The 23,873-nt window shown below is 52.9% G+C and overlaps 1 protein-coding gene across 4 annotated transcripts in view; it reads left to right on the top strand.

Moving 5' to 3' along the window:
* The window catches only part of ZMIZ1 (zinc finger MIZ-type containing 1), a 225,645-nt gene that overhangs the window by 115,975 nt on the left and 85,797 nt on the right, over positions 1-23,873 (top strand). For all 4 annotated transcript variants that reach the window (XM_036026757.1, XM_036026759.1, XM_028513299.2 and 1 more), the window contains exons 4-6: positions 3,075-3,183; positions 9,328-9,441; positions 16,838-16,943. In XM_036026757.1, the coding sequence (XP_035882650.1) occupies positions 3,124-3,183; positions 9,328-9,441; positions 16,838-16,943 (280 nt within the window). In that variant the 5' untranslated portion in view covers positions 3,075-3,123. The remainder of the gene's footprint in view (positions 1-3,074; positions 3,184-9,327; positions 9,442-16,837; positions 16,944-23,873) is intronic.

The raw sequence follows: 23,873 nt of genomic DNA, 5'->3' as shown, positions 1-23,873 counted from the left end.
TGAAGCCTGCAAAGACCTGGGGTGTCTTTGTGCTCTCTGTGGAACTAACCCAGGCTTTTGTTTAATGGTTCCCTTCGGCTGGCTGTGGAAACTGCACTCTTTAATGGTGACTCTAGCAGCCAGTGTTCACCCGTGGCCACTGTGGGGACTGTGTGCCATGTGATGCCTAGGACACCACCAGGGTCCCTTCGACTCAGAGGGGGTTTAACATCAAGAACCACAGTGGCTTCCCTGGAAATGGCAGTTTTTTCTCCCACTCAGGGCTCCCCCATATTCCTCCTTGCTGAGTCCACCACAATTTGTCCCTGGCCCCAGTAGTACTCGCCTGGCGGAGGTTCTGCGCACATAAACTCAGCCCCTGCCGGGGGACACCCTCACCGCCCCCCAGGACCCATGTCAACAACATCAGAGAAGCCTCCTGCAGGGGCCCCCTGGCACCTCCCAAGGACCTGTACGGAAGTTTAGGCTGTAATGGAAAAGCCAGATTCTGAAGCTAGTTGTTACTACAACCTCCGAGCTCAGTTTCCTCATCTGTAATGTGGGAGGGGGTATGTTAACACTGTCTGTGCCCAGTGACTGAACCAGCACCTAATATATAGGAGGAGCTCAGCAATGGTGACCTGAAAGATGACCTAGAGTGAATACAGGTTTAGACCAAGAGTTTCTTGAACATAAGAAAATTCATTTTAATCTTTGCCTGCCACATAGATCTAGCATAGGAACGGCACAGTATAGATGCTGTAAAGCATTTACTGGGTGAATGGGAAGCGTTCATGGATGGGTATGTGGAGACTGGAGATGTTTATGTGGATGCATGGGTGGGTGGATGGAAAGGCACTGCGCTGGATAAACGATGGATGGAGAAGTTGGCTGTCTGGGTGGATAAATGTGTGATAAGCGGGATGAGTAGAAGGATGGTTGGTGGGTTGAGGGTAGAAGAAATAAATATGGGGCACTATCCCCATTTTTATCTCTTTGCTGGAGAGCTCCAAGATAAAGTGGACCCAGAAAGCACTTATCAAAAGTACAATGCTCAAGTGACCCAGTAACTCCACTTCTAAGAGCATGTTCTCCAGATTAACTCACACACGGATGATGTGGCCAATATAAAAGGTGATCCTGCAACACTATTTGCAATAATGAAATTTGGAGGTGGCTTCAGGCTTTATCACCAGACTGGCGTGTGAGCCCCCTGAGCAGAAGGGCCTTTCTTGAGCCGCAGACCTCACAACAGCCCCTGGTGGGGCTAGATGATTCATCTGTATCTTGGAACACTGCACAGCCATTAAAAAATGAAAAAGGCTCTTATGTCTTGATGTGAAAGAAACTTTGAGATAATATTAAGAGGGAAAAATCAAGGGTACAGAGAGTGCATGTACAATGCTTTTGTCTTATGTTTGTATTTAAAGGGGTAGAGGGTACACATTCATACTGGTACTTGCTTCTCTAAGCAAGCCCCTCAGAAGGAGACTGTTGGCTAGGCCCCCCAGGAAGGGTGCCTGGGGTCTGGGGATTGGACCAGCACTTCACTGGATACCCTTGCAGACTTTCTCAGTTTTGAACCACACAAGTGCGTTGCCTTTCCAAGCACAAGCGGAACAATAAGGAGTGCACTAGGGGAGCTGTGTAGTCAAGAGCTCCTTGGAGGAGGAACAGGACTTTCTTCCCAAGGCTAGGGCCCAGTGTGCTGTGAGGGTGCATGTGCTGGGGGCAGAGTCTAGGGCATGGAAGTGGACGAACATATGGATACAGTCCAGGCACCCTGGAGCCATGGGGTCTTGGCAGGTCTCTGGACCTCAATTTCTTCATCTGTAAAATGGAGACAATTCTAGTCTTACATATTGAGCATGAAGAGAAAAGGAAAGAATTCACAGGCCCAGCATACAGAAAGAGCCTAGTCAGTGGGACCTTGGGTGACATGGCCAGAGATGAGGAGCCTCAGGGTAGCAGAGAAGGCCTGGGGCCATGAGCCTCAGTTCAGTGCCCTGTGTCTGACCCACATGTCTGCAGTCTGAGATGCCCACTGCATTGTGGGAGGTCAAACCCACCCAGCAGTGAGCAGGCTTCTGCTTTGGCCCAAGGAACCCTGAGCAGTGGGTACACTGGAGCTGAACACTCTCTCCATCTCTCCCTTTACCATTGTGGCCTCTCTGGAGAGGCCTGGAGTCTCCCAGGCCTTTCTGGAGTTTAGGGAGCCTCCTCCACTTAGCTTCACCACCTGGGAAGAAATGGCACTCGTGTTCATGTTTCTGAGCCCACCGCCCATTCGGAAAGAGTGAGCCTTGGTGACCAGGACATCCACATACCCAGGCCACTCAGTTGTGGGCTGGCACTCAGAGCCCTGGTTCCTTTTTGGCTCTGATGCTGACTCATTGGGCCACCCTGAGTAACTCCCTTCCTCTCAGTGGCCCTCAGTTTTCTTGTCTGAAAATGGAGGTGGGGCTTATTCCTTCCCTCCTTCTTTCCCAAGAGGCCAAAGGGCAAAAATTGGAATTGGGAGTGGTTTTTAAGGTGTGAAGAACTCTAAAGCAGGGAGGATTTGAGGAGGCACATGGCACCCTTGACAGGACTGCTGCACTTACACCACGTATGCAGTGAAAGTGGTCACATGGGGAGACACCCCCCCCCACCCACACACACAGCCAAATCAAGTGGGCTAAGCCCTGAACCAGGAATCTAAAGATAAGGCTGCTGTCCCACCCCCACCACCAAGTGCACATGTGTGCATAGAAGTGCGTGTGTCTGAGTGTGCGGTTACATGTCCCATAAAGGACATGCCTGCCCAGTGCTCACATTAGTCACCATGGAGAACACCCAGGAGCACCTCCTGTCCTCAATCCCAGCAGGGCTCCTGGGGCCAAGCATGGGGAAGGGCTGGCTGGGCAGCTGGGGCCTTGGTTCTTCCCTTCAGTGCAGGGCTGCCTGGGCCAGAGGCCACCATGGCCCACAAAGGGCCCAGGAAACCGGTTGGGAGCCACGGGGACCAGAATGTCAGTGTTGGGGTTGGAAGGTGGCTAAAAGGCTAGAAGGCCAGGCGTAACCCCAGTGACACCCACTGTCCTCTCTCTTCACAGGCTGGACAACGTTCATGGCTCTTGGGTAGAACCCAGTGAAACGGCCAGAATGAATTCTATGGACAGGCACATCCAGCAGACCAATGACCGACTGCAGTGCATCAAGCAGGTGGGTGTGTAGCCTGCATTCACACCTCTGCTGCCCAGCAGCTGGCAAGGACAGGCAGTTGGGGTGCTATCCCCTGTGGCTGGGCATCTGGGGCTCTTTGTGGAGGTGATGGTGGGCATGGGTCGACCATCTGGGGCTCCTTGGCCACCCACCTTGGGAGAACATTGCTGGCATGGGCCAGCCTAACACTGGAATCTCACACACCTGCATTCAAAGGCTGGCTCTGCCTTGTCCCTTCCCCTCTCTTCCCAGCTATGTAACTTTGGGCCAGTGTTTTGCCCTCTCTGGGCTCTGCTGAGTGCTCTGTGAGGATGCACTCAAGTGCCTAGTCTTGACTAGGACTCGCAGACCCAAGTTCCCACCTCTCTACTCCAGTGACTTTTCTACAAAGAAACAGAAAAGAAAAGGTCCTGAGAAATTAGATCATGTTACAAAAATAGAAACTAAGACACAGAGAGAGGAAGGGAGTCCCCTGAAGTCACACAGCCCAGCCCCTCTGGTACTGGCAGGGCCTTCTCCCTGAGGGTGGTGAGTTCCCCCTCCTGCCAATGCCCACACCAAGCCTGAGAGGCGATTTGCCTGCCAGCAACCTGTCTGGATTATTCAGAGGCAGGGGACGTTTACAGTGGGCCCAGAGACCACCACTTTGAAAAGCCTGGCTGAGCCTGGACAGGCGGCCCCCCAGCCCCAGTGGAGGCCAGGAGGGGTGTGCCCAGCCTCTGACTCAGGCTCTCTGCAGCTCTGCATGGTAGTGTCTGTGCCTAGACACCAAAGTATTATTTTACTGCAGGAAGGAGCAGATATGGTGGAAGGGCTGTGGGCTTTGACATGACACAGGATGGGGCCAAATCCTCACTGCTCCATGTATCCACAATGAGCAGTCCTTCTGTTTCCCTGAGTCTCAGTTTCTCCACTCGTCAAATACAGCCAATCAGGCCAACCTCATAGGGTGCTGTGAGGAGAATATTGTGAGTGAAGCATATAGCCCCATGCTGGCATGTGGCAGGTGATCGGCTAATGGTGGCAAGGCTGTTGTCCTCAGTGTCTCAGCGACAGGGAGGGGAGTGCTGGGGTGTGTCCCCTGGCTTCAGCTCTAGTAACCAGCATGTTTGAGTAACCAGCATGGACCACTGGTCTCAGCACCCCAGCCGCAGCCCCGCCCCCAACGCAGCTTGTCCTCCTGAGCGCCAGGGCCCAGTGGAGCTGAGGCTAGTCCCCAGAATGAGGGATGTGTGTCCTCTCATTAGCATCAAGCAGAGCAATCTCGGAAGCCTGTGTGGAGTCTGAGGAGAGGAAATTGAAGAAGACTTGTTACAGATTGAACTCAGCCCGAACAGCTCTCCCAAATGCCAATTATGCCTCTGTTCACGGTCACAGAATAGAAACCAGACGTGCGCTCTCCCCTCCCCTACCCTCCCTCCTCCTCTGCACAGCTCTCCTGGCTCTGCCTTTGACCCAGTTTCTCCAGCCCATGAGGGATCACTGTCAGTGCCCTCCACCCCCCAACGATGCAGCCGTGCCCCCGTGCGTGAGACTCTCGTTGTGCCAGACACACAGCTGCTCCTAAGACCTGATCACAACTTGACCTTTCTCCTCATGCCTGGTTCTGCATCACCAGGAATCAGGGTGGCCTTTACTCCCAGGGCTCCAGCCCTCTCTAAGTGTGGCACACAGAGCTCAGATTTACTAGCAAACTTGGGTCCAGCCCTCATTAGCTACCTGAGTTGCCACTTTATCTCGCTTTGCCTATGGAATGGGCACGGTAATGCACACCCAGCCGTTGAGGGCAGAGCAGCTGGAAGGCCAGGGATCACCTCAGCTGCTTTTCCCAGTCTACTCCATATGCCATGTGTGCACGCACACACATGGAGCTCTGCTTTTGGGCCAGACAGTGGCATGTTTGTGAGGGTGAGCAGGCTGTCCAGATGCCCTCCAGGCCATCCAGAGTTCCTTGCATCCTTCACGCCCCCCTCCGGTACCTCCGGTCAGACACAGCTCGGCATTGATGTCTGTCTGGTCCCCAGCTACCCCAGAGGGTGGCTGTAGCTGGCTGAAGACTGTTGATTCTCAGACATCCTTTATCCTAATCAGAAGAGAAAGGCAAGCAGGTCTGCATGCTATGAGGATGACAGATGTGGTGGCTATGCCTGCCTCTGGTTGGGAAGGCTGTGGCTCCCATCAGGGGCCTCACATCCTCTGACTCTTGGCCCTGCCTCTCTTCTACCGCTTAGTCTTCCCTCCCCCACCACACACCTTGGTTCTCGCCATTGCTGCACTCGCCATCCACCAGCACCCTGCTGCCTACCTTCCCTCCAGGCCTCTGGCTCAGCTGCCTTTTCCCCTTCTCAGCCTCAGGTACTGGGAAAACCAGTGCCCTCTACAATGTGCCCTACTCAGAGGTCACTGGTACATCTGGGCTCCACGTGCAAAGCCTTGCAAAGCAGCTGATTCCTGCACAGCAGCCTCCCCAACCCCCAGATGCTTTGTTAAGCATCTATACCATCCATCTCTTGAGTGCCCAGTGCTTCCTGGGCACTCAGCTACCTCACCCCTACAGCTCAAGGGAGAAAGGAACAGGGCATATATCAGGCCCCTCACAAGGCTACTAAGTTCCTTGGGGGCAGAGGATGTGCCATATTCATCTCTAAGTCAGCAGTCTAGCACAGTGCACAGGCCAGGGTAAGGCCCATGTATGCTGGGGGAAAGGAGCAGGGGTGGACTTATAAATGGATAAGTAAGGGAATGAAAAGTGGGTGGATGGATAGACATATGCATGGACAGTTAGGTGGGTAGATTTAGATGATAGATGGATAAATGGATGAATGAATGGGTGAGTGGGTGGTTGAATAAATTTCAGATGGATAGGCAGATAGGTAGGTAGATGAATGAATGGATGAATGCTAGATAAAGTAGTGAATGGATGAATGGGTCAGTAGGTAAGTGCATAGATGGTTATAAACAGATTCATATTTTGTTGGATGGATGCATGTATAGATCATTTGATTTACAGGTGGATTGATAGGAAGATGCACTCATCACTTGGTCTGGGTAGCCAATCCCTGGTCTGGGCATTGATGTCCCCTACTCCTGCCCCAACAGACTCAGTAGCTATTGGATATATCCCAGATCTTCTGAGGAATTGTGGAGATGGGCAGGCTTTCTGAGGGGGAATGAGATATTAGTGTCCAGTCACAGCCATAGCTGGGGAGGCCTCTGCCTATGGTTCAGATCCATACTCCCATCCCCAGACCATCAAAGGCTGACCAAGCTCACCCATGCAGTCCTGGCTTCTCCATGTGCCACTGGGGACCCGTTCTGAAGTAGTCAGCTTGCTGGCCTGTGCCACAGGTAGACCATCCTTGGGACAGTTAACTGCTCACTGACCATTTCTGTGTGGGCCTGGCCTTGGGCCATCTACAGTTCCAGAAGTGAACAGAGCATTCTTTCCATGCCCAAGAGGCTCACAGAAGAAACCAGAGGTAATACAAAGGTCCTGGTATACAGAGCAATATTAGTCCTTACCTGGCCCCTCTTCTGTGATGGAAATATCATTAAGTATATTGTTTCTAAACCTTGCAGCAGCCCTGCAAGCTGTCATCACCCCACTTTAAGCTCGTGGACACACCAGAGCAGTGTGGCTCAGTGGCTGAGAAGGTGCTTGGTCCAGGTCTGCCCAACTCATTTCACATCGCCCAGTCCCTCTGAACACTCCAGCCACCTCATAGTGGAAATGGGTGACAAAGGCACCGAGAAGGTCTGAAGTGGGGGGTGGGCAGTGGGTTGGCTTGATCAAGGCCACAAGCTACTGAGCAACAGCCACTGAGTGGGAGGCCCAACATTATTTCTACCAATGAGTTGTGCCCACCGGTGACCACCCAGACTCCAAGCTGATGGCCATGTGAGCTGGCTGGGGCGAGGATAGAGACGTGGGGCTGGCAAGATATGGAAGTCTGGGTGTTAGGGGCCAGAACAAAACTGGATCCCTAAATCTGGCCTCAGAGGCCACTTGTGAGCCCAGAGCCCCACTTGTGGGGCTGAGGGTGGGGGTGCTGTGGGCAGGCAACTCAGAGAGCAGCCTGTGGCAGCTGCTGACCCTACTAATTAAGTGTGACATCATGTAAATAAACGGAATAACTCAGTTAGCAGAGGGAGGCTGCTGGGCAGGGAACTAGCTGATTTGCCTGGCTTTCTGCGTAGAACCCAGGTGCCACCCATGGCCTCGGAGGAGACCCGTTTTAGAGAGAGTGCACAGGGACAGAGGTGAGGACCCACTGCTGCCCTCCCAAATGGCAAATTTCTATATGTGGAAGTTCCTCCTGTCTTCTGCAAATCAAGTTCAGGAGCTCTGCCTTTGCAGAAAGAGTACTGAGTGAAGCGAGGACTTTGAGCTGCTGAGCACAGCTGTGCTTCCAGGAGAGCCTCTGGGAGACAGAGTCAGGGCCAAGAGCAGCCCCACATGGGAGCACCCCACACACCAGGTGCTTTGCCAGGGGCCGTATAAACCTCATCTTGTTTAATCCTCATCCCAGCCCCTGGGATAGAGGGCTGTGTTGGTGCACGCTTGCCCTCTTTCTTTCCGTCATCTCTACTTCTCCTTGTTCTCCCACAGAAGGAGGGTACTCTAAGTCATTCCACTTTCTTCCACCCATCTTTAAATCTTGCCTTGCACAAACCATATCCATGACAACAGTCATGAAACTGTAAGTGGAAGAAGAAACATTCCCCCTGCCATACTGTGGTCTGCCATCCCTACTTTACAGACAGAGCAACTGAAGCATGGAGAGATGAGGCCACCTTAGCTCAGCAGCTAGTAGGAGGGGAAGGCAGACTGTGACCTTCAGGGGCTGCTGCCCCACAGAGGCTCCCACAACACGTTTTAGCCCCTTCCTACTTCTGGGACCTAGCAGCTTCTAAGACCCCTCCCTGCCCTGGCTCTGAGGCTGACTCATGCTGCAGGTAGGGATGCTGCAGTCCCCAGGGGCAGCTATTGTTCCCTGTCTCTCCCAGCACCAAGGCCACAGGAACTTCAAAAGGTACTGCCTTCCCCTTACACTCTGACCCTTGTGGACACTAGATATCCCACTGAAGGACCCACATTCAGGCACACCCAGCACTGGAATCCCAGCTTCATCCCCACGAGCTCCATGACCCTGGGCTCAGTGCCTAACACAGTGTGGCCTGGGAAGACATGCATAAATGTTAAGTATGGGAGGGGTGGCCTGAGTCTGAAGCAGGATCGAGAGGCCTTGGCACCAGAATTCAATTTCTGTTAACTTAGATCCACGACTGGGAGGGGCCTGAGCTCGGGCCAGGACCCCTCCCAACAATGCCAGTAGCCCTCCACCCCCCTGCCAAGCCAAGCCAGACTGGGTGCAGGAGACCATGAGTCAATAAGCCACATATACCAGACCACAGTGTGATAATAACCTGGGCACAGTGTGTTTCCCAGCTGGGTGTGGCCTGGAAGCCTCTTAAGGCTCCCTTACTCCAGTCCTATTCGACTGTAGCAGAGTTTGCTCTAAAGCCAGAGGTAGTTTGGTGGGCATCATCAAGAAGGAAGCTCCAAGCCCTGGCTGGCATAGCTCAGTGGATTGAGCAAGGGCTGAGAACCAAAGTGTCGCAGGTTCGATTTCCAGTCAGGCCATATACATGGGTTGCAGGCCATGGCCCCCAGCAACCACACATTGATGTTTCTCTCTGTCTCTCTTTCTCCCTCCCTTCCCTCTCTAAAAATAAATAAATAAAATCTTTAAAAAAATAAAAAAAGAAGGAAGCTCCAGGGCCAGCCTGTCTTGGCTCAGGAAAAGCCAGCCCCTAAATATGAAAGCCAGATGCCACCCTTCTGAACCATACAGGGTTCACCTCTCACACTGTCAGCATTCAGAGAAAACACTTTAATATCTACCATCATTGCCTTTCTCTAGACCTTGGTTTTCCTGTCTTTACAATGGGGCTGCTGATCCCCATGCTGCCATGGATTGGGCTGGGAGAAAAGATGCAAAGGGAAGGTGTGTGAGGGGAAGTCAGAGAAAGCTCATTAATCAGGCCTTCGAGCCTACTCCCCAAAAGGCCTGGGGTCTTCTCTGCTACCTGTGCTGGCCTCATACCTGGGATCTCATGCTTCCTCCTTTCCCTCTCCCACAGCACTTACAGAACCCTGCCAACTTCCACAATGCCGCCACAGAGCTGCTGGACTGGTGTGGGGACCCAAGAGCCTTCCAGCGGCCCTTCGAGCAGAGCCTGATGGGCTGTCTGACGGTGAGTCTGCACCCTCCCCCACCTACACACACCCAGAGAAGATAGCTGTCGATGAGCATGCCTGGCCAGGTGTCAGAGAGGGTGATGAGAGAGAGGAAGACACCACTGTTGGAGGCGGTGGCCCTCTGTGTGCACCCTAACATGCATACACCTTGGGAAATTGGTCTGGTGGACAAACAGTCCCTGTGGAGGGTTCCCCACACTTGATAAGAAAGGCCAGGCCTACTTTGGGGAGTTCCAAGTCTAGTAGAGTAAATGTTCCATCATAAGCAAAGCAGAGAGATTTTTGAAGGGTTTGCAGCCCTCTACCCATTTGTTTATTCACTTAGGTAAACATCTATTGAATTCTTTTTATGGTCATCCATCCACTTATCCATTCATATCAGCATTTATTGAGCTCCTATTGTATCCATCCGCCTATCTAAATAAACACTGATTGATCCCTCATTTATCATGTGCAATTCCCTGTGCTAAGTCCTATGAAACCAATGATGAATAAGACTCTGCTGAGCCCAATTTCCTCTTGAGTAGGGGAGACAGATACAGAAGGAGGTGGCTGAGAAAATCGTGTGCAGAGTGGAGGCAGCACAGAGAAAGGAAGCATGAACTACCTGGGAGATGGGGCAGGTCACAGAAAACTGAGAAAAGGAGTCACTTAAACATCTGTAGGAGTTCGTTTCATCTGCACAAGCAGCTGAGGATAGCCAGTGTTCTAGGAACATTGCACATGGAATGGTATGTGCAAAGGCCCAGATGTACACCAGAACCCAGAGAACTGAAATTCACTCAGCTTGGTAAAGATCTAGGATACAAGTGCAACAGAGGCCAGGCCCAGAGCTGGCGGCACAATATGCCAAGTTTAAGAGCTTGCCAGCTGACAGCCAGCCACAGGGAAGGAGCCTGAAGCTTGTGAATGTCCCCAGCCACATGACCTGTATCAGTAATTGTGAGGGCAGCTGCTTGGAGGGCCCTGAGTCAGCTCTAAGGAGAATGTGGGTAAACAGATTGCTGTAGGACAGGAGAGACCAATATGGATGCCTGGCCAGGCAGAAGCAATGGGTAAAGCCAGAGGGCACCATGTTTCCTCTAAAGCTGCAGAAAGGAAGGAAGCTAAAGGCCCAGGACATCCCTGGCATGGAGTGAAAGGAATAGCAACAATAACAAGGAGCATCATTAACAAACATCTCCTCTGTGCCTGATGCTGAGCTTGGCCCACTGGACATACCTCCTTGCTGAATCCTCATACCCACTTTATGCAGCTGGTCCTGCCACCTTCCCCACTTTATAGAGGAGGAAACTGAGACTATGACTGACTTCCCAAGGTTCCACAGTCCATGAGAAGTAGACCTGGGATTCAAACTGAGACCCATCTGCCTCTAGAACAGATGCTCCTGGCCATTAGGGATGCCAGGCAGGGATACAGCCAAGATGCTCCCAGACTCCTCTGTTTATCCAAAGCTGATACCATCTGGCCCCCATAGGGAACGCCAGGCCAAATCAGGCAGCCACCTGCATTTCCCAGCCCTCCTCATCCTTTAGCCCACTGGGCTATCCCTCCGCAGGTCTCTGAATCCTCTTTTTGGGGATCCTGGTTCAGACTAAACCCTGTGGTCAGGGACAGATGTTACCAGAGGCCCCTTCACTCCCACCCCAGCTGCACGCAACCAGAAGTGAAGGAGGAGGTAGGGATCACCCATAACTCGTAGCCAAGCAGGCTGCCATGTTTTCCCAGCACCCTGCCCCAAGCCTGGCCCTGCCTAGGATGTGGGGGCTTGAGGTTGAATCAGACTATGGGCCTGACCGGACTGGACTGGGAGGTGGGCAGGAGATGGCCAGTAACTGGCTCTGTCATTCAGCCATTCACTCAGGGAACATTCATCGAGTCCCTGCAGTGGCCCAGGCCTTGTGCTGGGCACCAAGGGAGAGTGTGGTGAGTACAATAGGCCTCTCTCAAGCAGTTTACTTTCCAGTGGGGAAGCTCACACAAAGCACATACAGGGGTAAGTAAGGACATACACCCCTTGAGAGGGGGCAGGGTGGTGATCAGGAAAAGTCTTCTGAGGAAGTAGCACCTCCAGCTGAGACCAGAATGGCAAGGAGTCAGCTAAGGATGAGAGGGAAGGGTCCTTCAGGCAGAGGGAAACGCTAGGGCAAAGCCCTGAGACTTGATTTGTTCAAGGAACAGAGCAGAGGAAAGGGAGAGGGATATGAGATGAGGGTAAAGAGGGAAGCAAAAAGCAGCTAACACAGGGCCTTCAGGGTTTGGGTAGAAGGTCAATGAGGAGCCCTTAAAAATCTTAAGCGGATGAGTGATAAGATTTGTATGATGATAGGACCTCTGAAGAGGAGCATCTTTAGAGGTCAGGAAGAAGGGATTGCGGAGGGCTTCCTGGAGGAGGAAGCCCAGGGGGGACCCTGTAGGGTCTGATGGGACAGGGGAGAGGCTGTGGCTTCCCAGGCAGGGAAAACTATGGACAAAGGCACAGTGCCAGCTCTTCTGGGCCTCTCCTTGTTGCACTCTAGCTTAAGGCATATGCTTGGTTGAACAGCCAGCTTTGCCTGCCACCCTTCTGGTCTGCTGCTTAGTCAAAAAAAGAGCCCTTGGTCCACCAGCCACAGCTGCAGAGAATGAATCTGACTGCCCTTGGAGCTCAGCAGGACCAGTGGCAGAAAAATGTGGGGTGGAGGGTCATAGAAGACACTCAGTACCCGAGGCACTTTCCTGGGCACTGTCCCCCTGCATCCTTATGCAGACCCTTCAAGGCTGGCAGAGAAGGGATCATCACTCCTGTTTTACAAACAAGGCAGCTGAGAGATGGACAGCAGCTTATTATATATAGTCCTAGGCTGGTACCGCTGACCACCCCCAGGGGCCCCAGAGCCATGCTGCCAGACCTCTCCTCCTGCAGGCATCCTTAGTCCCCACCCTGCCCCCAGAGAGAGGTAGGTTGGGGAGGTTGGGGACACCCAGGGGCCTGGCAGGCAAGGCTGTTGAGTCCTCACCATACACGTGTACCCCTCCCCATCCTGGTGGCAGCCTGAGCTTCCCAGGTTGCCACAATCCCCTGGGTAACTTCTGGGACCAAATTCCTCTGGATCCGGCTTACTTGGAGGATATAAATTAAAAACCACTTAGCCTCGGGCAAACAAATGGACACATTTGTGCCATACTGCTTCAAAGCAGCTCTGGCACAATTCAAGCAAAAGGCTCTGGACCCTGAGCCAGGCCCCGGGGTAAGGAGCCCATTGGGCTCCTGCCCCCACCCTCCTGTTCATGTCCTCTGACCCCAGGATGCAGAAGTACAGGAGTCGGGGGCACTGTTCCTTCTCAGGACCAGGTGTTTCTTGATGGTGCTGGCTGCTCACTTCCCTGCCCCCTCTCAGGAGCAGAGCTGAGACCTCTCTGGGTGTCCCCCTCACAGTCAGGCCTCTCTAGACCTGCCTGCCCCTTCTGCCTCCTGTTAGAAGTCTCAGGAGGCTGGAGCATGGAAGAGATGAGGCAGGTAGGAGGTGGAAGAGGGAAACAGAGACCAGTTAGCACATCAACAGGCACCTCATCTCTCCAGTGAGGAGCTTGCCACAGCTGCAAAGCCTTCCCTGCTGAAGTCCTGGGCATACGTTCACATACAGCATTTATGTGTGCTGTATTCACATACAGGACTGTGTGCCCTGTCCTGGCTGTCACCCATGCAAGGACGGCATTTTGTACCCATTTCACGTATGAGGACACTGAGGCCCAGAGAGGTTAAGTCACTTGAGTGAAGCAGCAGCAGCCTGGCCATGTTGAGAATGGTAGCAAAGTGGGAAATGAGGGCTTTGCCCTGAGATGCTTTGAGGGCTTTGATGCCCATGACGGCTTTGCTCTGGTCAAGATAAAACCAGAACTGGGACAATGGATGGTCAGAGCCTGTTACACAGAAACCTGGACATGGAAGATATCCTCAACCCGTTATAGGAGAGGAACCTGAGGTTCAGAGAGGTTAAGTAACTTGGCCTTAGGTTGCATGGCATGGAGTGCAGCAGGAGCAGGACACAGGCCCAGCATGCCTCCACTTCCCCTGACTGTTAGAAAGGGCTGTGGGTCCAGCCTCCTCCCCCACCCCCACCCCCGCCCCCGCCCCTCCCCCAGAGCAGAAATCTCTTCTCCTCTAATATCTCCCAGACAGCCTGTCCTGCTTCCTGGCCAGAAGGCTCACGACTTTTCAAAGCAATGCACTCCCTTTACGGGATTAATGTAATTGCCACGTGACCTTGAACACACCCCACCCCCCTCCGTCTGGGTTTCAGTTTCCCTCTCTGTGGCTGGAGCAGCTGCGTTTCCAGACCTGTACGTCCCCCTCAGCACCAGGGCCCAGGTCTTAAACAGTCAGTCTGAGGAACACCTCCTGGGCTGGGCCAGCGGGCTGGGCTTGGGTAGCCAGCAGAGGGCAGCAGTGCCGAAGCCAGCCTTTAGGAAGAAGGGTCTTTCTCCCCTACAGGACCCTCAGGGTCCTGCCCATTTCAGTGGGAGCAGGCCTCTCTGAAACACAAGCTGCTCAGCTGAGCCCACCTCACAGGACTTTCCTGGGGGGGTCCTCAGGCTGGGCCAGAAGAAGCAAGTGGTGCACATGAGGCACTAGTCACAGGGTCCAGCTTAGCCCACTTGGCCACACCTGTGTTGTATGACCTTCAGCAAGGTCCTCCCTTCTCCGAACTTCAGCATCCTTGTCAGTGAAAAGAGGCTGTTGGAGCCAATGGCCCTTCTATAATAAATGCTGAGGCTCAGGGGACTTAGTGATAGACACTCCCTGCTCTTCTGAAGGGCCCAGCCCAGGCCTGCAGGACAGGCCTTGTACCAGCACCAGACCCTTCTTGCTCAGTTTAGCTAGGTGTTTTGTTTTGTTTTGTTTTGTTTTGTTTTGTTTAAACCAGAGCAACAGAATTAGCCAGTATTGGCCAAACTGTGGGACCTTTACCTTTCTGCCCTCATCCTAGGGCTTGAGGGTTCCCAGGCAGGTTAGGAGTTATGGCCTTAACCCTCCATGGGCTGTAGAAGAGGCCCTCTTGTGGAAAGAGCCCAGACCTTGTGGCCTGGCTGCCTGGGATCACATTCTGGCCCTCTCATAGACAGGCTTTGGAACCTTGGGTTGTTACTTATCCTCGGTTTCCTCATCCGTGAAATACCCTCTCCTGGAGCTGTTATAAGAGTTCGGTGCTTCACTACTTACAGAACATTTACCTAGCCCTCAGTACCTGGGAGCCAGCTTCCTCACTGCACTACTCACACATGTTGATGTCTCCCCCAGACAGCAGCCCCACTGATGCACCATTCCAAACTAACTGTCTGCGTGTACTGTCCGTGCTCACTTGCACCTACCCCAGGCTCTCCTACCAAAGAGTGAGGGTACCATAGTCAACATCTGTGCTGGAAGGCACCTTCTAGAACCCTTCTCTCTGCTCTATGGACTGTCTGTCTGCCATATTTGTTTTTCTGCTTGAACAGTGAGACTAACAGTGAGGACCCCCTATACCCTGGGGTGGCCCAGAGTCACTGGAACATGGTTTGGGGGGTGGGGTGGAGTAAGCACCACAGTACAGGGGCAAATAGAACCCGTGGGAAAGAGGCCTGGGGGGACAGAAGACTTTTTGTGTCAGGGATTTCTGTTTGTAGCAGAAAGGCTGAGCAAACATTCTAACCTGAGAAAGCCATTCTTCCCCCCTGCACAGGGGGGTTTCCAGGAGATGGGGGTGGGGAGGCAGGGCTCATTCCAAGAGGCTGAGGTGGTCCTGGGAAGGGGGATCTACTGGGTCCTCTCCAATTCACTATGAACTCTCTTCAGGCCTCAAGTATTTCCCTCTGTGTTCCCTCGAGTATTTCCCAAGTATTAAAAAATACTGCATTTTTTAAATGGAAGGATCAGCCGAGATTAGTGGTTTTCCCACCCTGTTTAGCCCTAGAGCCCTTGTAATGAACCCCTAAATATAAAGCAGATTATGGGGAACTATTCTACAGGCTACAGGGGCCAGGCCCAGCATGGCGCCCTGAGGCTTTCTGGGGGCCTGCAGTGCCTCTGGAACAGGTAGTCTCTAGGGGCTTGAGAATAGAGTCTTCCCTTTCTCAGGAGAACCAGCCCCACATCTGGGAGCACTCCTTTCCCAGTCAGCCATAGCCACCCCAGCTGCTTCCTGAAACAACTCCATTTTCCCAGGTCCTTCCTGCTTAATAGGGAAACCTAATTTGCCTACTGTTAATGAGGAAGGCGGGCAGGAGGGAGCAAGCTGGCAGTCGTGGGACACCTGGGGTTGGGCAGGGAGGGAGTGAAGCCTGATGGGCGTGAGCCTGTGGAGCCATTCACAGGGCCCCTGGAGCACCCCATCCCGCACTGTTCTCCCAGGGCACTGCCAGCCCTCCCTGGCCCTCACCTCTCCCTCTTCAGGCCCACACTTCTGAGGTTCACAAGGAGATGGATGGGACCTCCAGGCTCCAGCTACACAGCTATTGGCGAACTTTTGCCGGCGCTCTTATGGAAGCCACCTGTGTGCCGGGCTGCTGCTTGGCACTGGAGACAGATCCCAGGCCAAGCATGAGAGCTCTATAGTTACTGGGCTGGGGTCTGAGGGGCTACAAGGGTGCCTGGCCTGTGCTAAGCAATGACTGTTAGGTGTGTCCATCTGGTAAGGCTTAGCATTTGGGCGACTCCAAGATGAAGCTCCATGGGATCCAAGTGTCCTAAGTCAGTGTTTCTCCTCATGTACAGATTTAGACTGGGGTTGGGGAGGTCAGTACTCTGGGTAGGGTCATTGCTTGGAGTAGTGACGGTAGAAAGCACCCCATGGTGGTGGGTGCAGGAGACCTGTGATGGATGGCAGAGAGGTAGTAGGCATGGCAGACCTCCTGGAGTCCAGGGACTAGGAAGTGAGTCTGAGACCTGCACTAGGGGAGCAGAGACCCCCATCTGGGGCATCCAGAACATGTACAGTAAAGAGAGGCAAGATGCCGGAGGAGCGAATGGAAGCCACAGTAACCTCCTCCCAGGACCAATCTGGAATTACAACTAAATTGTGGAGAAATCACCTGGAACAGAACATGTACTGCATCCCCAGCCAACTGCCAGAATGTGGCCAAATTTGAGCTCTCAAAAGCAGTGGGGCCTGGGCTTTGGGGTCAGGCCTACCACCAGCCTGGCAGCACCTGACTGTGGAGGCCGGGATCCCAGAGCCTGGCACAGAAGAGGTGCTGGTCCATGTTTACTGAGTGACTGAATGAGGCACACTTTAAGTCCCAGCTCTGCTTGATCTTGGGGACCTGCCTTAGCCTGCCCACCTCACCCATAAAATGGGCATACCTGCTTTCTGGGCTCAGAGGCCTGGATAGGCAGTGACTCACCCCTGCTCTTCCTCCCCTTCTTGTTGGCAGGTGGTCAGTCGGGTGGCAGCTCAGCAAGGGTTCGACCTGGACCTCGGCTACAGATTGCTGGCTGTGTGTGCTGCGAACCGAGACAAGTTCACTCCAAAGTCTGCTGGTAGGTGACCTCTGGGGGATCTATGGGGATCATCGGGAGGTGGGAGGGGAATGGGATTCTAACCCAGGGCTCTTTGCCATGACTGTTGGCTGATGCCTGGGTTTGTCCAGGTGTGGTGTGAACCTCCAGGAGCAGCAGCTCATCCACCGGGCTTCAGAGCCCATGGGTAGGGCTCAGCCCATCTTCAACAATGGTTGTTCTTACCTTCAAGGGCACTTCAGGGCCACCCCAGCAACATTGTCTTCCTTCATCACAGTGACCCCTGGGCATAAGCACTAAGATCATTCCCATTTTATAGATGAAGAAACTGAGGCTTAGAGACACTGAAGAGATTTCCCCAGGTCACACAGCAGCAAAGTGGCAGAGCTTGGATTTAAGCCCAGGCCTGTACTCCAGAGTCAGCATTCTTTACTCTGACATTGCGCTGTATTCATTCAAAAATTTGTCATTTAAAGTAAAACACAAATTAAAATAAAAACAAACCAGCACATGCAGGATTCTGACAACCTGCTCTCTGCATAGTATTCTTCATTGCAACTTTGTTGTCAAATGGTACCATATTAAACAGAGGGTGTGGGAGGAGCCAGGCCACTTCCTGCCTGTGTGGGCTTTAAGCCCACTAGGTAGATATTGTACATTTTCCACCATCCTGGTGAACAAAGCAAGGTGTGCAATGTAAGCTTCAAAAACTCCAACAGACCTGTCACGACCCAGCCCTGTCACTTGCTGAGCATGCAGTCTCTGAGCCTCAGTTTATCTCCCTAGAAGGCAGGAATGATGATGTGACCTACCTGGTAGGGATCACTATAAGCTCTAGAAATAGGGACAGTGCCAAACACAGTATGTAAATGTTGTTAACATTCTAATCAAGTCACAACAATTCTTTGAAAAAAAAACTCAAGTATTTCCTCCATATAACAATAAAGTAGACATTTCCTCTGAATCTGTCAATCAGTTCTTTGGAGTATGTATAGAAAAAGCCTTAATGAAAACATTTAGTGTGTTTTTCTTAAGTCCTACTCTCTTGAATGTGGGCGTGTCCCTCCCAGGCCACAGCCCGCACACAGCAGCTGTGGGCCACTCCTAAAAGGTACTTCAAGGTCTCACCAGCCAGTAGCTTCTGTGGGATGCTTGACGTTCCAGGCTGGGTTGAAATATCGTCATTGTATTGAACTGCTTGCCAGAATGTAGTCTTGGAATCTCATAAGTGATGTCTATTCCTGATGGATTCTGCAGGGGTTTTTTTAAGATTTTATTTATTTATTTTTTAGAGAGGGAAGGGAGGGAGAAAGAGAGACAGAGAGAAACATCAATGTGCAGTTGCTGAGGGCCATGGCCTGCAACCCATGTATGTGGCCTGCCTGGGAATCGAGCCTGCAACACTTTGGTTCTCAGCCCTTGCTCAATTCACTGAGCTACGCCAGCCAGGGCAGATTCTGCAGTTTTAATATTAACTTGAGCCAATGTAACTTTGACAAGGTAAAAATTGCTACTTAGCCAAGAAGCATATACATCCATGTCTCTGTTAAGCACCTGCTATGTGCAGGCATCTGGCTAGGGCTGGGTTACCATGAGAAAAAAAACATGGTCCCACCTTGGGAAACCTGTAGTCTGGAGCAGAGGTTGGCAAATGATTTCTGTGAAGGGCTGATGGTAAACAGTTTAGGCCTTGCAGTCCCTATGAAAGTAGCCATAGAGAATACATTAAAAAAATGAGTGAGCTAGTCCCAATAAAACCTTTTGTATGAAAGTAGGTATAGGGTATAGTGTTCTGACCCCTGGTCTAGAGAGAGAGAAAAACAGTGATCAGATAATCATAGGTGTGCATGTGTGTGCATTTGTGTGCATTTGTGTGTGTGTATGATTAGTGCCATAAAAGAAAATTCAGGGATGCCATGAGACCACTAGGGGTTGGGGAGGGCTGAGTAAGAGTTGAGTAGGTGAAGAAAGGGAGGAAGAGCTGCTTCCCAGGTAAGGGGAACAGCCTGTGCAAAGGGCCTGAGGTAGAAGGAAGCATGGCTTTCGGCAGAACTAAAAGAAGGGCAGTGATTCCAGAAGCCAGAAGCAGGTGTCAGCAGCAGTTAGACCCATGGGACCTGTCTTGAGGGTTATGTCTTGGTCCTAAAAGTAATGAGAACATGGCTAAATTCTCATTTTGCAAAGATTGTTTCAGCTACAAAAGAACAGATTGCAGGGGTGGGGTAGGAGACAATGTGGATGGAGGGAGCTGGTTGGAAGATTGCTATGGACATTAGGATGAGGATGCTGATGCCTGAACCAGGAAGGCTCCATTTCCTGTGGAGATGAGTGGAGACAAAAGGATGAATCTAAAGGATAGGTAAGAGGTAAAACCAAGACAGGAAAGCATGACCAGAGGGTCAGGGGTAAACAGGAAAGTAGGCTTTCCCAGAAGGAAAACCCAGCTTTTCCCCAGTGAGGGAGGAGAGGCCCAGGGCCCCATGCAGCCCCTCCCTCATGTGTCTTACATACTTCTCTTGGTACGTGCTATGTGCTCTCCTGTATCTTGCTGCAGTACCTAGCTTTGTGAGTCACGGGGTGTTATCTACATTTCTGGATAAGGAAATTGAAGCTCAGAGAAGTCTTGTGACTTGCCTGTTATCACACAGCTTCCCTCTGCTCTCTTTCCCTGAGGCTCAGTGGGTGTGTGACCTGCCGTAACCCACCTCTGGGTACAGCTGTGGGAGTCCCTGTGGCCTCCAGTATGTGTGTGTAGTGGCCACATTGACCATGGCTGGGCCTGCTCAGGCCTCTCTCAGACAGGCCTCTGCAGTTCTAAAACATTCTCTGTCCTCAGAGCTCTTGCAACTAGCCCATGCTGCCTGCCTGCCCTCCGGTCTTTCAGTCTCTGTCTGGGCTCTCTCTCTCTGTGTACTTCCCTTCCCTGCTGCCTCTCTGACTTTCTTCTCCGTGTGTGTGTGCATGCATGTCTGTGTGCGTCGTGGTGAGTATGTCTGGGGGATGCACTGGGGGGCTTGTGTGCATGTCTGTGTGTGTGTGTATGTGTCTGTCTCTTCCCTTCTCTACCCTTGCCTCCCCACCTCTTCTCCTGCTGCATCTCCCTGTCTGTCTCTCTTGTTAGGAGGCCAGGCTGGGGCCAGATGAGGGCTGGTGAGATGAGATCATACAGTAAGGAGCAGTGCATTGTCAGGAGAGATGGTGGTAAGCTGGGCTGGGCTTTGCTCTCCAGCATTGGTGGGCTCTGGAGCAGGAGCTCAGGCCTGGGGGCAGTGCTCTTCCGTGTGTGTGTGTGTGTGTGTGTGTGTGCGTGCACGCGCGTGCGCGTGTGTGTGTGTGTGAGAGAGAGAGAGAGAGAGACAGAGAGAGAGAGAGCGCGCAAAGAGAGCACAGAGCAGACACTGCAGCAAACCGCCAAGTCAGGCGTCTCCACGTGGGCCCCTCAGATACCCAGCCCCCAGCTCTTTGTTCTGGTGCAGCCTTTAGCCTGATGCTCGTACACGGCAGCACGTGCACATGCGGCGGGCAGGAGCCTCCTCATTGGGAATGTCCTTGGGGGTCAAACTGCTCTCTCCTCTGCCTCGGTACAGAAGGTCATCTGCCTTGTCCTCCAGGACCCCAGCATGCCCACCCACCCCCACTGCCGCTGTATGCTGGCCCACAGCAACTTGGCAGGCAGCACTGAAATGTCAGGCTCCTCAGCACTGAGCAGGCTGATGCCTCCTGGCTATGTGGGCACCAAGCACCAGGCAGTCACTATGTCCAAGGTCCCCAAGAGCCCTCTGTGTGCCTCTGAGCTACTGTCCACACTTGAATGCCTCTGTGTCCCCTCAGCTAACCTCTGTAAGCAGCCCAGCAGCATGTAAAAATAATAGAATAGGAAGTGCTAGAACCCAAGGGATGGGGAGCCCTGTGTCCAGAGAACAGGGGGGGGCCTGCCACGTGTTACAGCAAGACAGGGCAGAGCCCAGACAAGAGCTTGGGGTGCCTGGGGTTGTCCTCATGCCCCTCTTCTCTCCCTGAGGCCGGTCAGTGATGGCTCCAGGGTGTTGTCTAGGAGTTGAGAGGCATGGGGCTGTCGGCAGAGTGGAAAACATGGAGAGAGTAGCAGGTATGGGAGGTACCAGGGTGTCCCAGGGACATCCTGGGAGAGGTGACCTATAGGCATCTGGAGAAGAGACCAGAGAACTCAGGAGACAGGTCAGAGCTGAAAGAGGAAGTCCCTGAAACCTCTGAGGAAGAGAAGACCAGCCTTCCTTAGTAACAAGTGGAGAGGGTGGTTGTCAATCACCCACCATGGGCTGGATGTGGCGCATGGACATCTGAGGTCCGACTACTCGCTGGTTTTTAAAGTGCAGATTAGCTGCCAGCGTTTGCTCTTTAGAAGACTGCACTGTCAAGATACATGCCTGGCTTCTTTTCAATGGAAACCTTGAACCCACAACTGACTGGGTGGTGGCTGAACTCTTGAACAAGTGCTGTGCTCTCCCACACCCCCTGCTCCAGCTGTCTCACACCTGAGTATTTCCCACAGTTGGAAATGCCCTGGGCCCTGTGGACATGTGTGTTTCTGATCTCTATTGTAAGTACGCCTTCACATCCCAACACAGCAGCCTAAGCCCCAAGGACCAGGAGGGGAAGCCCGAAATAAGTGGATCACTTGCTTTGTGTTGACCAACATCAGCTCGGTCTGGTTTCTCTGTTGTGCTAACAGCCCCTAGAGTAGGTGACCCCAGGCCCTGGGAAGGGGACTGAGACATGCCCTGGGCCCCTAGCCAGCCAGGGAGGTGAAGAATCAGGGATGTGATGGAGCTTCCGCCTTGTTCTTCCTGGTCTGGGTACCAGGCAGAAGGGGCTCAGGGAGGGCTCTGTCCATCTTTGCAGCTCTCAGCCCCAGGGGGCTTCTACAGCAACACATGCAGCAGTCCCAGGGCTCAGAGACAGACCCTGCCCACCTCCCTCAGAGTGTTGGGGTGGGACACGGGCATCAGGTGCCACCCAGATCATTTCACCACCCCTCCCCAGGCCTCCTCAAGCAGGAGAAGGCAGGTCATAAACCATATCCCTCTATCTTTGGAAACAATCCTTCTTGATCCCACCTGGCTGAATGGGAGCTTTCAGATCCCCACAGTGGTGGGGGCATTCCTGGCCTGGCCTCTCCTATTTCCACCTTCACGCACCCCCCCATGGCCTCTCTCTGCCCCCTCTGCCTCTGCCCGTCCCATAGCATGTAGCCAGCCACCTTCCTATCACCATCACTGGGGAGGACAAACGGCCTCATTCAGGGACGCCCTGCCAGATCTGTCTCCCTAAGACAAAGCTGTGCGCAGCTCTGCGTGAAAAACAGCTTGCAGCTGCCCAGTGAGCAGGCAGGATTGGTGGGTGCAGGAGATTTGTTAATGCCTGGCGGCTCCCCCAGAGACAGTGGGCAGGCAGGTCCTCTCTGTTGAAATGCCAGGCCACCTGGTTGGTTGCCTTGTCAAAGCCAGGAACTCCTCCTGCACACCAGCCCCCACCCGCTCATGGGAACTCAGCAGAGCTGAGGGAGGGGGACTTGCCTTCCTTCCTCCTCTTCTGGCCTCTGCACTGAGGTCAGGTCTGCTCAGGAAAGGACTCTGGATTTCATCATCAGGCCCTGGGAACCGACTCACATTCAGCTCCATGTAATAGATGAGACCTGTTCGTGTCCTCACCGCCTGCCGGTTCAGTATTGTTGGAGAGGCCACTGTGGCTCTTAACAGCATGGCTGTTTTATAGAGAAGGAAACCGAGGCCCCAGACAGGGAAGAGTCAGACTCAGGTCGCATGGCTTCTAGGGCTGGAGGCAGGCAGGACTTAGACTTCTAGATGGTAAGTTCTGGAGCACAGGGCCTTCCCCCTTCTGAGTGACCCTGAGTGAGCAGGTGGGGTAGGCGGCCCTGGGCCAATAGCCCCTGGCTCCATCCCCCTCCTCCAGCTTCCTGAGGGCTGAGGCCTGGGATCCAGTGGCCTCACTCTGCTCTTGGAGAACAAGACTGTGACAGAGGGTTTGTGGACACATCGTTCCCAGGCTAAGGAATTGGGGGGAGGGGTGGTACGATGGTCCCTGGGGTGTCTAGCATTTAACAGTGAGGAAGGCACAGTGCCATGGAAGAATGACAGAGGGCATATTTAGAAATAGCTCCTAGGCCCCAGAAGAGGTTGCTGAGTATTTCAGTGGCCACTCCACCTCCATAGAAAACATGCGTTCCCAAGAAATGCTTATGACATTAATTTTCTTAGAAGGTTCAATATGACCTCAATCAGGTACAGATACATATAAAACATATATTTATTTAGGTATAGGAAACAGAAAGTAGAGGGAATATACTGAAATGTCAACTTATAAATAATGAATCTCTCTGGGTCGGGTGCAGTGACTTCATCTCTCACATTTTCTTCAGGGAGCACAGATCTGTTTTTAAGCAGAAGCAGTGAAGGTCACTGTGGGTTCTTTTGGTGTCTGGCGGGAGTTGACAGGGTGGGGTGAGGCCAGAGTGCCCTTGCCTCCAGGCCGGCTCAGCAGTTTTCCCAGCTCAGCCCTCTCTGGTGCATGGAGAGCCCCGGAGGGCAGGCCTCTGCTCTTAGGGAGGCTGCTCTTCCTGTCTCCCTGTCTTCTGCAGGATTACCTCATCACTGGCTCCCCTACAGAGCCCAGCTGTGCAGGGACATTGCTGTCCGAGGCCCAGCTAGTGGGTATCTGCTTTCTAGGCCTGTCCAAAATGAAAATGATGGGAGAGTCAGGCCTCAGCCCATGGCCAGGCTAGGGTTGGGTTGGGGGCCAGAACCCTGACAGTCAGGGCAGAACCCTCTCAAACTGAGGCTGCTTCTCTTACCTGGAGCCCGGGACCCCTCACCCTTGGTCACATGATTGGGACAGGGGTCTTTGAGGGATAGGGAGAGATTAATGAGGCACATGGTAGGGAAAGGCAAGGCT

Source organism: Phyllostomus discolor, chromosome 5 (genome assembly GCF_004126475.2).
Source record: "Phyllostomus discolor isolate MPI-MPIP mPhyDis1 chromosome 5, mPhyDis1.pri.v3, whole genome shotgun sequence".
NCBI lineage: Eukaryota > Metazoa > Chordata > Mammalia > Chiroptera > Phyllostomidae > Phyllostomus > Phyllostomus discolor.
The sequence above is the reverse complement of the archived record's forward strand: the minus strand, read 5'-3'. Positions and strand labels throughout refer to the sequence as shown.